The sequence below is a fragment of the Xyrauchen texanus genome, chromosome 3 (genome assembly GCF_025860055.1).
Source record: "Xyrauchen texanus isolate HMW12.3.18 chromosome 3, RBS_HiC_50CHRs, whole genome shotgun sequence".
NCBI classification, from domain to species: domain Eukaryota; kingdom Metazoa; phylum Chordata; class Actinopteri; order Cypriniformes; family Catostomidae; genus Xyrauchen; species Xyrauchen texanus.
The window spans coordinates 43,163,419-43,178,488 of NC_068278.1; the positions used below are offsets into that span (position 1 = coordinate 43,163,419).

The window sequence follows — 15,070 nt, forward strand, 5'->3', positions numbered from 1 at the left end:
GGTTAGGGTTTAGGTTAAGAGTTGGGGTAGAGTTAGAGTTTGGTTTAGAATTAGTGGCAAGGTTAACAGCGTAACTAAAGATGTAATTAAATGCAGGTACTCTAAATGTAAGTTCAATGCAACAACATGTATTTACATAATAAGTTAAAGACACCTAAAAAAGTGGAATCACTTTAATGTTAATGTTCATTTTAAAATATAGTTATACATTTTTAAAACCAAAAGTTGTATATGTTGACATTAGTTAATGCACTATGAACTAACATGAACTAAAAATTATTAATTGGTCATGAAAGGTATAATGAGAGCATTTTAAGTTCGTTCAGCTCACTTTCTGTAAATCAACATTATAGCGTTGACACATAATTTTATTTGACATATACAGAAACTGCCATGAGATTATTGGCTTCCAACTGTGAAAATAGTAAAGTAACCCATTAATTAATGGATTATTTTAGTACATTGGAAGCTATGGCTTATTTGTGTTTTTAGGGATCACGTTCTTTTGGAAAAGTACTTTGATTGTTCTCTGATTATTTTATCTGCCCCATATATTATACTGGTGTTTTGTTTACTGGCTCTCATAGTAGGGCTGTAGATATTGACTACCATTCACCGTAGTCAAGGAGACATTTGATGCCTTTTTTAAGAGTGGAACACCTGTTACAAAGACCCATCTGACTGTCAGGGTGTATCATCATCTGCTCTAGATGCCTCACAAGTTTGAAAAACAGGACAACTCAAGCCAGCAAAATGCCACGCAAAACAAATGATATTAAAATAACCATGGATGATGGTAAGTAGAAGACAAGAATCATTCCGATGCATTTTTATTTAAGTTGTGTATTGTTGGGATAATTTTAAGTGGATTAGTGAACTTTGCCAGGTATATTCAGATCTACATGTGGATGAAATAAGGAACTAATCATTACTGATTAAGTTATTCACCATTTAGCTATATTATAACGGTTGGTGTTGCTTACTATTTTAATCCTGAAAAGCACATATTTTCTATTGTGTAACACTGGTTTTGTTGAGTCAGTGTTTGAATAATGGCCCTTAAGTGCCACGATTATATGTATTATACAATGTTTTTTTTTTTCAGTGAACAAAGCAAAGAAAGTATGTGAAATATATGCCATAAAATGCAGTTAGCTCTAATATGAAATCAGACAGGTGTGGAAAAAGAGGCTATTATACAACAACAAAAAGAGTTATCATGAAACATGGGTTTTTTAATAAAGCATATGCGTCTGTGTTACAGTTGAGATGGAATGTGATGCAGAATTTGATAGTGGAAGTGAGGGTAAGTCTAAATATTTATATATAATTAAGAAATTTATGTCATGTACACAGTTTTACATAATCCTTAAAATTATTATTTAGGGATAGTCTACCCAAAACTGAATATTTTGTGATGCAAGGCAGAATATTATGTAAACAGCCTCAGTCACCACTCACTTTCATTTAATCTTTTTCCATACAATTAAAGTAAATGACGATGAGGCTGTCAGTCTGTAATATTCTGCCTAACATCTCCCTTTGTGTTCTACGGCAGAAAGAAAATCATGCGGGCTTGCCACGACATGACGAGTAAATGACAACAGAAATTACATTTCTGGGTGAACTATCCCTATAAGTATTTTGTCAATATATACACATGTTTCATATATCATTCCAGTGGATTCAAATAAAAGAGCAAGAGGCAGGAGAAAACCAAAGCCTGTAGCTCGGGGAAAGAAAGACAAGCCGGCAGATAGTGAGGAAAGTGAGGAAGAGGAGGAGGAGGCACCACGGAAGAGGAAAAGCAGGAAGAAGAAGGAGGAAAATGAGGAGAGTGAGGAAGAGCAGAAAGGTAGAAGAAAGAAAGCAGTTAATGTGAAAAAGAGGGCTGCCAAGACAGACGACTCGGAGGACGAGAGCGAAGAGGAGAAGGGAAATACAAGAAAAGGAGGGAAAAAAGGAACAAGTAAGAAGGACAAAGAGGATGAGTATAACAAGGAGAAGAAAAGGAATGGCAAAGCAGCTGGCAAAGGAGGGAAAGAAAAGGAAAAGAATGATAAGGACAGGAAAAAGAACAAAGGCAAACAGAGCAGGTGCAGTATTCTCTAATTCTAACCATCTGTAAAAGATATGCTGTGATTGTCAATATGCAAGTGATATGTACTGTATATACTGTACATTACTAATATATACACTACATGCCCCAAAGTATGTGGACATCCCTTTTTTTATTCTTTGCCTTCCAACTGATGTTCTGGAAGTGCTTTTCATTATCCTCTTGCTGACTAGAATTCATTTTATGCACCAAAACAACACCAGTATCCTTGTGGACTTTACTGTTAAACTGGACTGTATGGACTGCTGACTCTGGGGTCTCTGACGGCTTTGTTCTACAGCAGTTCATCCTCTGACAGCGATTTGGATGACGAGTCTATGTCTGAGGAAGATATGGCACGACTAAAAGAAGAGGTGGAGGAGAAGAAAAAGCTGATTGCAACACTTCGGAACAAACCCTGGCGCATAAAGAGGAGACTCAAGTACCTAAAGTAAAAAGGATTTCCTTCCACTTATTGATCTCTCAATCTGTGTTTATGATATTATCGGTTCTTCTGTTGGCAAACACTAAGAGGTAGTGTTTGCCAACTGATGTTTAGTTGTTAAGCATGAGTTTCTTGTTTGTTTGTTTTTTTGCCTCATTAATGCTTACAAGTTGTTATGCTGCTTTATTAAATCTTCACATCTCTTGATGTACTTTAAACTGAGGTTTAAAGGTGTTGTTACTGGCTACATATTCCTGGTTGTGAAAAATAGGTGTTTTTTGAGAAAGCATGTGTTTGAATGATGGCTGATATGGTGTACTGTTTTTAAAAAGGTAAATTTCAACCTTGAAAATGTTATAAAGTTTTGCTGGCTAAATCGGCCTGTGCTTAAATTTGAAACACTGCCCCTAGTGGTGGAATATGGAGGAGCACCAGTTTTCGGGTGAAATGTCAATAGAGTGGTGCCTAAAGCAAGTTGTTTCATGGGGCTGGAAAATTTACAAATAATTGTTAGCCCTTTCATACGTACCTTCACACATATGTGACAGTTCTTAACTGGGCCCCAAAGAGTAGGGTCACACATATGTGTTTCTGCAACATTAAGTTACGTTACAAGCAGGGCTGGACTGGCAATATGGCACACCGTGCATTTTTTCGGTGGGCCAACATACTTTGGGGCTGATCAGGGGCGGACTGGCCAGTGGGAGAACCGAGCGGGTCAGTGGGTCGGCCCAACTTTTTCACCAAGCTGCTTGGCAATTTCCCTGTAGCCCTTTCCAGCCAGGTGAAGGTTTACAATTTTGTCTCTAGTGTCTTTGGACAGCTCTTTGGTCTTGGCCATGTTAGTAGTTGGATTCTTACTGATTGTATGGGGTGGACAGGTGTCTTTATGCAGCTAACGACCTCAAACAGGCATCTAATTTAGGATAATAAATGGAGTGGAGGTGGACATTTTAAAGGCAGACTAACAGGTCTTTGAGGGTCAGAATTCTAATTGATAGACAGGTGTTCAAATACTTATTTGCAGCTGTATCAAACAAATAAATAGTTAAAGAATCATACATTGTGATTTCTGGATTTTTTTTTTTAGATTATGTCTCTCACAGTGGACATGCACCTACGATGACAATTTCAGACCCCTCCATGATTTCCAAGTGGGAGAACTTGCAAAATAGCAGGGTGTTCAAATACTTATTTTCCTCACTGTATATATATATATATATATACTGTATATATACATCCAACTTGTCACCAAAGTACCACAATAAAAATGTACAGCTCTTAAATGCATAGTCAATACATCAAACAAGATCTTCAACCGGCCAAACCGGACTGCTGATATAATTTATTAATTTGGTTTTTACAGCTATAAAAACTAAATAAATAAAACAAAAACAGTAGAGCAGACATAACCCATTTGTTAAATGTTTACTATATTATAAATAAATATTATAATACAGTATTTGTTTTAATGGACAGAAATAAAAAAATAAAAAATCTGTAGTGAAATCTGTGGTTAACCGTTTAACGTGTTTTTAAAATTAAAGCAATTAATTTAATACCTGTTTTTTTTTCCACTTCCTGACACTTGACTAATGTTTTCCCCCACTTCCTCTGGCTACAATTGCTATAGATACATTTTTCGGGTGGTACACGCTCAACTCGACTGCACATTCTAGCACAGAAACTGATTGTGTGCACTCAGTGGACCAATACACACTTATTAATTACGCGTGACACATGTTCCGTGCATAATTAACATGGGAGCAGATGTACTGTACGGAGAATGGAAACTTCATCCGCAAGTGGTGAGCCAGGTGTGGGAGAGATACGGGCAAGCTACCATCTCTATTCGTATCACCTGAAAATGCTCACTCACTGTCATCTGAACCAGTGTCAAAAGCGAAACTGTGCGAGAGAGTCCCAGCGTGTGCTTGATAGAGACTGAATGGTAGCTAGTGTAAATAATAGTTTTGAAACTTCAGCATTGAATTTGTTTTGTATCAGTATGTATAGTGTCTAATAATGCACTGGCAATGTACACATAAGTTTATCTTGCTAATAAAGCTCGATATGAATTGAATCTGCCCATCTGATCCTATTATTAAAAAAGGCCCTGGAAAATGTTTTTTTTGCTCAACCTTTTTTATGGCATGTAAACATACAGTGTACTTGAGTCAAAGATTTATACCTGTAAAAATGTGTCTAAGTACTCAACCCGCCAAAAAAATGAACTTTCAAACATTAAAAATTTTTTTTTTTAATAATTAAAATAAATGTTGACTAACCAATTTCTTGCAAGTACATTTCTGATGTATGTAGAAATGTAGAAATCTGTGCGATTAATTAGTAGTAGGTACAATTTTTTTTGTAAATGATATAATGCAGTCAACAGAAAACTTATTTTATTACCTCTAACACAAACCCCAACCCTAAACCTAAACGTCAGTGCCGTAAAAAATAATTTTAATTAACCACATAATTCACCATTGTTTATGTGAATGCAGTTACTTCTTGCCTCCCATGGGACAGACCATGTGTCTTCATAGTTTCTCGCACAACTTGTATCAGTACTGCTAGAAGGAAATGTGTTCAGTAATTTGGCAGAATGCGGTAGATTTCAGGGCACATGGACTTTTAAAATCATGTCAGTTTCTTGTGTGATCATGTTGGTTGTTCCAAACCTGAGTTATATTTTCCCCCTATGGAACACAAAAGGAGTCGTTTTGCAAAATGACAGCCTCAGTTACAATCCACTTTCATTAAATGGAAATCAAAATGCAATGAAAGTGAATAGTGACTGAGGCTGTCAGTCCCTAACATTCTGCCTAACATCTCCTCTTGTGTTCCACAAAAGAAAGAAAGTAAGTAATATGGGTTTGGAACAATATGAGGGTGAGTAAACCATGTTGGAATATTCATTTTTGGGTGAACTCTAACTTTACATTTAAATATAAGCACAGAAAGCCTAATACTCTCTAAAAAGACTGCCCTGTGGAATAGACCAGTATGGGTAAGAGTTTGGACATTTGCCCTACGAAGTTAGTAGAGACAGACACACTACCCAAGAAAGCAACAGTAGCTTGGGCACTGGAGTTGTGAGTGTCCGCTCCCCAGACAAAGATCACACTCATTTGGCAAAGCTTTTAGGGGAGTTCTGGAGGGGCAACCTCTGGTAGAGGTGAGAGGTATGTTACAATATGATGAGATTCGCACTGCTTCATTCATGCCGATGTTTCTGCTTGAGTGCATGCATGTTTGGGCATAGTTGCTTTTAGAGGTCACTTGTACAAAGTGCCATGGTCAAAAGGTCTACCAAAGCACCTCACAGCTGTTGATATGACCTACTACAGGTTATAATAAAATGTTTTGGAAGTTTACATAAATTACACTGCAATTCAATTGCTGTAGTTGTTAGAAAACTATGTTTAAGAATCCTCTCTATGTGGACTTCACGCAAATGTTCACCCAAAAATGAAAATTAAGTCATAATTGATTAATCTTCATTTTATTCCAAATATGTATGGCCTTTAGCCTCAGTCACAATTCACTTTCATTGTATGGAAAAAAGATGAATTTTCATTTTTGGTTAAACTATCCCTTTAATGTTGAGATCTCCTAAGTTGTCCAATGTCCATGCTTTTTAAATCTCACCCCACCTAAAACATTAAGTAATGTATGTTTGCCCTGTCATAGCTCTCACACACCACCAGTTACTGTAGTGAATTAATTCATCCAGTGTCCATTTTGTCCACAAAATTCACATTTATAATGCATTGATTAATTCGTTAATTGGCCGTAGGATCAGGCTACAGTGTGTGTAGGGTGTGAGTGAAAGATGATATTTTCCAGGGTGTTGTCTCTGGTGCTTACTGCACATTGCTGAATGGTCATACTGATTAACTGCGTAATACAAGCACAGTCAACCAATAGCTCAATGGATCGGTCTTTCCCTGTTCTACATGTATGCAGAACACATGTACAGCAGTGTGCAAAGCTATGACACAAAGGGTGCTCCATTGAAATCTAAAATGGAAACTACAGTAAATGCTTGCACATTTGTTAAGATACTGTAACATACAAGCTGGGGCGCTTTAAGGTATCTCTGGGCCCATGGGCTCACTGGTCTGCTGAGGCACCCTTCAAGTTGTTGAAGGGGGTGTTGCTGCCAATACTGTGCATTGAATAATCACAACATGGCGTCTTTAACGGTTGCACACTGTCACCATGTTAACAAACGCATTTAAACGTGCTCCTCACATTGGGCCCCATGGGCTGGGCTCCAGCCTGTATAAGCCTGTGCGTTAATACACCCCTGCGTATAAGTGAGAAAGCAGTCAATTAAAGCTGAGCTAATTTCTGTAAAAAGAATACACCCACAAATTAAAACCATCATTCACTTACCCTCATGTTGTTCCAAACCAACAAGACTTACGTTCTTCTACAGAACACAAACAAAGATGTTTAGCCACAGTCACCACTCGCATTCATTGCATCTTTTTGACATACAATGAAAGGGAACGGTGAGGATGACATTCTTTAATAAAACATTTTTTGGATGAACTATATATTTAATACAATTCTCAATTTGTATTAACTGTTAGAGAAGCCCAGGAGTTTGTCGAGAAGTTTGAAGGGGCATTAGGCAAAGGAAAAGGGAGGAGACTCTATGCATTCAAAGTCATGTTAACCAAGGTACAAACCTATTCCATAATGATATGTTCCAATTAATTACCATTTTAAACTCTTACTGTTTTTAACTTTGCCATAATTCTTTCCTTGTTTCCAGAAATTAATCAAGTTTAACAGAGACTTTGAAAACTTCAAGACTGCCTGCATTCCCTGGGAGAGTAGGATAAAAGATGTTGAAAGTCGGTTCATCTCTACATTTAATTATCTGTTTATCAAGATTACTTATATATATGTAGGACAGTCCTCTCATCTGTTTCTTTCTCACAGGTCACTTTGGGTCATCTGTTGCCTCTTATTTCATTTTCCTTCGGTGGATGTATGGACTTAACCTTGTACTCTTTGGATTTGTGTTTGGACTTGTTGTTATTCCTGAGGTAAGATGTGATAAAATCTATAAAAGGGTCATGATTTGCCTTTTTTATTAATTTGAAATAATCGTTAAGGTTTACTTATTAGTAAAGTGTTGTGCACATTTTCAATCCTCATTCTGGACCCTCTGTCAAAGAGGCTTGGTATTGGTATTGGTGCTGATTCTCCTTTAAGGCTTATCAGTAAACGCCCACTGTTATGATTGGCTCTCTGCTTTTGACTGACCTGCATTCTTCTTGCCATCTCAATAGTGATGGGAAGATCAGATCATTTTACTGACTTAAGTCTTTGAGTCTTGTTCAGCAAAATGAACTAATCTTTTTTAAAGTAATTTTGTTCATTTGAGTAAAATTAAATTAAAATATAACCCCTAACACGTCTAATTACGCAAACTTTTATTATAGTCCCAATAAGGAAAAATTGATAATGCAGCCAATGACAAATTATGAGAAACAAATGATTAGTTCACCTCTGGAATCTTCTTGTCTGAGTCGTTCGTTCTTTTGTAACGTGACAGCTGTATGTGCATAGCGTACAAAAAGAACAAAAAAACGAACAACTCGGACCAAAAGAGTTGAAAGGTGAACTAATCATTTCTGTTTCCTGTACAGCGCCTATGCGGTTTTCACGTAACAAACGAACGGAGGTTGCGCAATGCATGGTCAACACAAACTGAACGAATCACTCTCTGAGACTACTCGTTCTTACAAAATGAACTACTGACTACAGATTAGTGGAGATATGTTCACTTATTTGTTCAGTGACCATTATTGTACATCACATATTATGCCAGTAGGTGGTCTTTTAAATGCCAACAGACACCTCGCTTGTTCAGGTCCAGGAAATGGGAAAATGGAGCACATTTGTTCAGTGGGTCACACCAAGATATGCTTCTTCACAGCCCGCACTCCAATGCTATTGGCTTGGGCAATAGTCAGTCTTTACCGGGGGAAAAGTCACCAAAGCAGTCTTGGGCTTCAAAATTGTGCTACAGCTGTCGCTGTTTAAAAGATTTGTGGGCTGATTGTGGAGTCACAGATTTTTAAGGGGATTGAGGTTCATTTTAGGGGGGCTGAAGCCCTCCTTAATAGGGCCTAGCAACACCTATTGTGCCCCTCTTACACAGAATAAAAAATCTTTGTCTAGACTCTAGGTCACTAAATATGACTGAAGTAAATCTTATGTGAGTACATTTTAAAAATATTTTCCCTCTCTCTGGAGGTTCTGATGGGCATGCCTTATGGGTCCACACCCCGAAAAACAGTCCCTAGAGCGGAGCAGGACAGTGCCATGGACTTCTCTGTCTTGTTTGAGTTTGGAGTAAGGATTTCAGTTATTATTTATCTCATAGAAATCTATTGGCTTCTATGTTGAACATCTGTAAGGTTACTATTGATTCATGCAGATTTTATTATTATTATTGTATTTTTTTTCAGGGTTATTGCACATACTCCATTCTGTTTTATGGTTACTACAATGATCAGCGAACCATTGGTTTCCTGCAGTTCCGGCAACCTCTGTCATATCTGTTAGTTGGTGTTGGGATATTTGGCTACAGTCTGATGGTGGTTATCAGAACGTGAGTCTAATGACCATAGCAAAACCTTTTGTACTTGATAAAGTAACCCTCTATGATTATGTTTTCCAAATTACATAGAGCTTTTTCTGTAGATGGTGTGGATTTAATGGCTAATTTTATTTTCTTAATAGAATAATTCACCCCCAAATAAAATTTCTGATCATAATTTACTCTTACTCATGCCATTCCAAACCCATATTAATTTATTTCTTATGGGAAACACAATTGGAAACATTTTTCATAAATATCTTTAAATGAACAACTTTAATGCTTAAAAGCACCAAGAAGCATCATAAAAGTTGTCCATGCAGCTTGTGCATCATAATGCAAGTCTTTTATGGCATACAATAGGTTTAGGTGAGAAATAACCCGAAAGAAATTTTTCAGTGAAGATTTTTACATTTGTTGTATGTTCACAAGAGAAGCTTGTTCAGTGTCTCATGTTCAGGCATGTTTTTGGGGTTATTTATCCCTTTAACAAATCACCTGCTTTCTTCTCTTAGAATGGCAAGAAATGCCAATGAGGGAGGAGATGGAGCAGAGGAAGGTTCCTTCACATTTAGCTGGAAGCTGTTCACGAGCTGGGATTTCCTTATAGGAAACCCTGAGACAGCTGACAACAAGTATGCCTCCATCACCACAAGCTTCAAGGTTAAAGACAACATCATGGATTCTGCCTTTGATATACCATATGACAGAGTCAAAGAGTCGTCTTATCTGTACAACCAGATTGATCAAATCAAGACTGGCTTGATAAAGTTTAATCTTATTGGCTGAACTTGAAAAAGGTGGAAAAGTTCAGAGTATTCTCTTTTTATTTCCCCAGGAATCTATAGTGGATGAGCAGGAAAACCTAAAGGATGAGAACATTCACCTGCGCAGATTTCTACGTGTCTTAGCCAACGTTCTAATCCTGTGCTGCTTAGGTGGGAGTGGATACCTCATCTATGCTGTCGTCAAAAGATCTCAAGATTTTGCCAAAAAGGACAGGAATGAATTGACATGGCTTCAAAAAAATGAGGTGCCCTGTAAAGTTACCTTTAAATTGTGTCTGTTTTTTATTTGAATTGAAAGTTGAACCAAAAATAAAAATCTGTTGTCAATTACTCACCTTTTTGTTGTTCCAACCCTGCATGATATTTATTCTGTAGAACACAAGAGGAGACATTTTGAAGAAAGTAAACGCTGGTCTTTTTCCATACAATGAAAGTGGAAGGGAACTGAGGCTGTCAGTCACTAACATTTTGCCTAATATCTCCTTTTTTTCCACAGAAGAAATAAAGTCATACAGGTTTGGAACAACATATGAGTTAGTAAATGATGACAGAGTTTTACCATTTAAATTTGAGCAGTAAGAGCCAAATAATGATGAGATGTCCTCAAGATGGTAGAATGCTTTATATATATAAACATTTTAATACCATGTTTTCTACGCCCATCAGGTTGAAATTGTCATGTCACTGTTGGGCTTGGTATGCCCACCTCTATTTGAGGTTATAGCGGAGATAGAAGACTATCACCCCCGAATCGCACTGAAGTGGCAGTTGGCCAGAATCTTTGCCCTCTTTCTGGGCAACCTCTACACTTTCTTGTTTGCACTGTTTGATGAGGTCAATGCTAAGGTATGACTAGAATGTTCATGAATATAAGAAAAGGGTGATATTACTTGAATGAAGTGTTTTGGGATGCGCCCTTATTTTACCAACCAATCAGTTGGTACATTTCGTGTGAATCATTTTTCTGGTATTATATTAAATTATGTTCACAGCTTGAAAATGAAAAAGTGATCAGAAACGAAACAATCTGGGCTCTTAATGAATACTACGCCAACTACACCTTACAGCACAATGTTACAGAAAACATTCCCCCTCCAGACATCGCCCCTGCTGATGTCATCAGGGGGCCCTGCTGGGAGACAGCAGTTGGCATTGTAAGTTCTATCATCACCAATATCACCACCATTTTCAATATCAATCACAATCAGGGTACAAAATCAACTTTTTAGCCTACCAGCCACAGCATGGATTAAACTCAGAACAACACCTGAGATGGTTTGAGCTAATTTGAAAAACAGTTAATTTGGTATTTTTTGTCAAATGTCAATCCGATGTTCACCTGCCACAGTGTCTTGCACTGGCAAATTTGCTCGCCTCTGCGCAAAACTACGCACATTTGGCCAAGTGGATGTCAATTTCACACTGTCAGGACAAACATTCACAACTGTTGCAACAGAAAATGATTTTCATTCATGTGCTTAAAATGTAATTGTCTCACTGTTTATTTTAATCATAGGAGTTTGTGAAGCTCACAGTATCAGATATTCAGGTGACATATCTGACTATTCTTATTGGGGACTTCTTACGGGCCGTGATAGTGCGATTTCTCAACTATTGCTGGTGTTGGGACCTGGAAGCCGGATTTGTAAGTTCATCCTCACACCCAGCTATTGTTCCTGTTTCTTATGTTAAAGATCACTGTGCAAACTCGCTAATTCAAAGCAGGATAACCTCATCTAATCACACATTTTAGTTTAGCAATGCTAAGATGTCCACATGAAGAACAAGGTAGAGAGCAGGAACTTGTAATAAGTAAACGGTATAAGGTATATTTACAAAAAAATATTTTTATGCTGAGGAATGACTGTGCTCTATATGGCTATGGCCTCTCATCCTTATTTTCCTGTCACTCGGTATCAGTAACATATTATTCACTCATCCGAGGTCAACTGAACACGATGAGAGGTGTCAGGATAGGCGATAGGGCTGCTTTACAACCAGAGTCACAGAGAGACATAATACACCATTCAGGGCACTTAATTACAGAGAGAGAGAGAGAGAGAGAGGGGGGTATCTTTTACTGTGACATCTTTTATGGTTGTCCTTAATGCAAACAGACATTTATCCACATGTGTGTGCATTTTTGTGTTTCTGCAGCCATCTTATGCAGAGTTTGATATCAGTGGTAACGTACTTGGGCTCGTATTCAACCAGGGAATGATCTGGTAAGAAAAACATCTGAAAAGGCAGCATCTAAGTCATTGACAGTGTAATGATGTTAGTCAGTGGTGCAGTAAACATAATTAGCTCAGGCTCAGCATGAAAACAATTGAAGTCAATGGAAAATACCCAACATTATAGAAATGTGTGTGTGTTTCAGGATGGGTGCGTTTTACGCCCCTGGCCTGGTGGGCATTAATGTGTTACGTTTGTTGAGCTCCATGTATTACCAGTGTTGGGCAGTGATGGCCTGTAATGTTCCACATGAGAGAGTGTTTAAAGCCTCACGTTCTAATAACTTCTACATGGGACTGCTCCTCCTCGTCCTCTTCATGAGTCTCATGCCTGTGGTCTACTCTATCATGACCCTGTCACCATCCTTTGACTGCGGACCATTCAGGCAACACCCGCACACACACACAAGCATTGTTCATTCTCATTTTTCCTGTGCATCACCAATATCCAGAGCAATATATAATAAGAAAAGATGTGACCCTTTGTGAATGAACTATTTATGTCCACAGTGGTAAAGAAAAGATGTATGATGTGCTCACAGAGACTATACAGAAAGACTTGCCTGCCTTTATGGGAGACATCTTAAGTTATGCGTCCAATCCAGGCCTCATCATTTCTGTAGTCTTGCTCATGGTGTGAGTTATCACGTAACTTTTACCTTTACTTATAGGTAAAATTTTGCATGATTTACTTGCTAATTAACATTTAATCTATCCAATCTATCCCATCCATCCAATCTATCCAATCCATCCAATCTATCTAATCCATCCAATCGATCCAATCCATCCATCCATCCATCCATCCATCCATCCATCCATCCATCTATCTGCTCCTTGACAGGTTGGCTTTATATTACCTGAATGCTGTGTCCAAAGCATATCAGAATGCTAACATGGACTTAAAGCGGAAAATGCAAATGGTTAGTAAATTTCTTTATAAATTCTGATCAATTGGTTTGACATCAACAGCGTGAGTTGATTTTTTCCCCCTTATCAATTAGCAAAGAGATGAGGAGAAGAACAGGAGGAACAACAAGGACAGTACCAACCAGGTAATGAAAGACCTGGAGGATCTTCTGCCCAACAAGACTCTGATTCCACCTCCACCGGCTGAGGAGACTGGTTAGTGAGATAAATATCTAGTTTAACTAGTCATGACTTTGCTGTGTCTCTCTTGTTCTTGTACACTTGAAAAATATTGTCCCCTACTGGTGGTGATCATACCACACCAACATTGTAGGAGTCTTTCAACTCTTGTAACCCATTTACTATCTTTAAACTTGATAAGAGTGTGCAACTGTCTTCATTCACAAATAAATTTAAGTTCCTTGGATAAACACTTTATTTTTATTGCAGAGAAACCAGCTGGGCAGCCCAGAAAATCACCTAAGGTGACAGGAAAACCCGGTGCTGCAGCCAGTGGGAATGGAGTACGTGTTCAGAAGGATGTGTCTTTGGCTTCGGCAAATCCCCGGGCACCAGTGACTCGCCCACCTGGTCCCAGGCCACCCGGGCCTCTCCCAGGTAATGGCCGTAGACCTCCACCGGGTCAAGGGACAGGAAGAGGGAGAGGTGGACCACCACCACGAATATAGTCATTGAAGAATGTGTATAGACACACACACACACACACTTAATATGCACACTGATCACAATCATCCACATTTATCAGTCATTGAGTTTCATTTGTACATTACATATGGAACCCAAACCAAATTAGATTGTTCTCTGTAAACATTTTAAAAATGCAGTTGAATTATTTCATCGTGATCTAACCCTTAAAAGGATGTTCATTGGTGTAACCTAATGAAGTCAGGCTGATTCAGTCATATTACATATTAAATTCTTTTTTTTTAATTACTTTTAAAATTACTGTCTGAGGAGGCTTTGTAGTTGTAAATATTATGGCGTTATTTGTATTTATATGTTCTCTATATTACTGTAATAAAATGTATTTAGTTGAACACATCTGTGATTGTTTATTCATGTAATCAATTCCATATATTACAGTGTTTCTCAATTGCTTTGAAAAATTTTTTAAACAGTCTTAACATTCTCTAAACACAGAAAAAGTATGTGAACATTTGTATGTATACAGTACATTTATATTTGTATCAATGTGTTACATGTAAACAGAAAATTCACATTTGCATTTCCATTTTTACACATTTCTTACATGTAAAATCAACTGTAGTGAACAGAAAATTGCCACAAAATGACATCCATGCAATTTTTTTTTAAATAATAATAAAAACGCAACAATGAAAAACCTGTGGAAAAAACAATAAATGGTACCTCCTCACAGTACGTAACACTACAAGTTCCCATATTCTTGGTGGACATCCTGTTGCTCTTGTTGGTCTGGCCAGAGATTTAGCAGACATCACAAACATTCCATGTAATAGATATTTATGGAATATACATGTATGTCTGACAGATTTTGATAATTGAATGGACAACTTTGCATGTGATGGCTTACATGATGAAAGATTGTTTACAGTTTTCTCAATCGCTTTGGCACAATTGTCGAATGACTACTAAACTTCGCCAAACTAAATGACTAACTATATGAACATTAGGTCATTTATTCACATGACTATAGTCATTTATAATTGCTTTGGCACAAAATGCATTGAGTAAGCCCGATCAAAATAGTTTGCATTAATTTGCTATTGAATGATATTACTCTCAAATGCAGTTATACACATGTTCATTGTGTAAATCCCTACATGCTAAGTAGAACAACCAACAATCACAATAACCTGTCACAAATATATTAGAAACAAAGTTATGTGGTATTGTTGTAATAGTTGTCAGATGGATAAACTTATGCTAGATGGGGAACAATTCAATTTCCTCACAATTTTTTGAGAATGT

General features: G+C 37.5%; 1 protein-coding gene across 1 annotated transcript; it reads left to right on the forward strand.

Moving 5' to 3' along the window:
• Nucleotides 1–753: 753 nt before the first annotated feature.
• On the forward strand, nt 754–13,848 carry tmc2b (transmembrane channel-like 2b). The gene is made up of 20 exons (XM_052103191.1): nt 754–796; nt 1,265–1,306; nt 1,682–2,096; nt 2,400–2,549; nt 7,148–7,238; nt 7,333–7,414; nt 7,503–7,609; nt 8,826–8,924; nt 9,041–9,183; nt 9,687–9,834; nt 10,010–10,204; nt 10,626–10,805; nt 10,952–11,113; nt 11,476–11,604; nt 12,117–12,184; nt 12,340–12,579; nt 12,704–12,829; nt 13,035–13,113; nt 13,195–13,315; nt 13,550–13,848. Exons 1-20 carry the CDS (start codon nt 754–756, stop codon nt 13,786–13,788), a joined length of 2,859 nt encoding a protein of 952 aa, XP_051959151.1. The 3' UTR covers nt 13,789–13,848.
• The last annotated feature ends 1,222 nt before the right edge of the window (nt 13,849–15,070 follow it).

Excerpts from the sequence above, each read along its gene's own strand:
- tmc2b (XM_052103191.1), top strand. The coding sequence starts at position 754 with ATGCCACGCAAAACAAATGATATTAAAATAACCATGGATGATG. Across the intron at positions 8,925-9,040 it reads CTGTCTTGTTTGAGTTTGGA|GGTTATTGCACATACTCCAT; the intron begins GTAAGGATTTCA and ends ATTTTTTTTCAG. Across the intron at positions 9,184-9,686 it reads CTGATGGTGGTTATCAGAAC|AATGGCAAGAAATGCCAATG; the intron begins GTGAGTCTAATG and ends TTCTTCTCTTAG.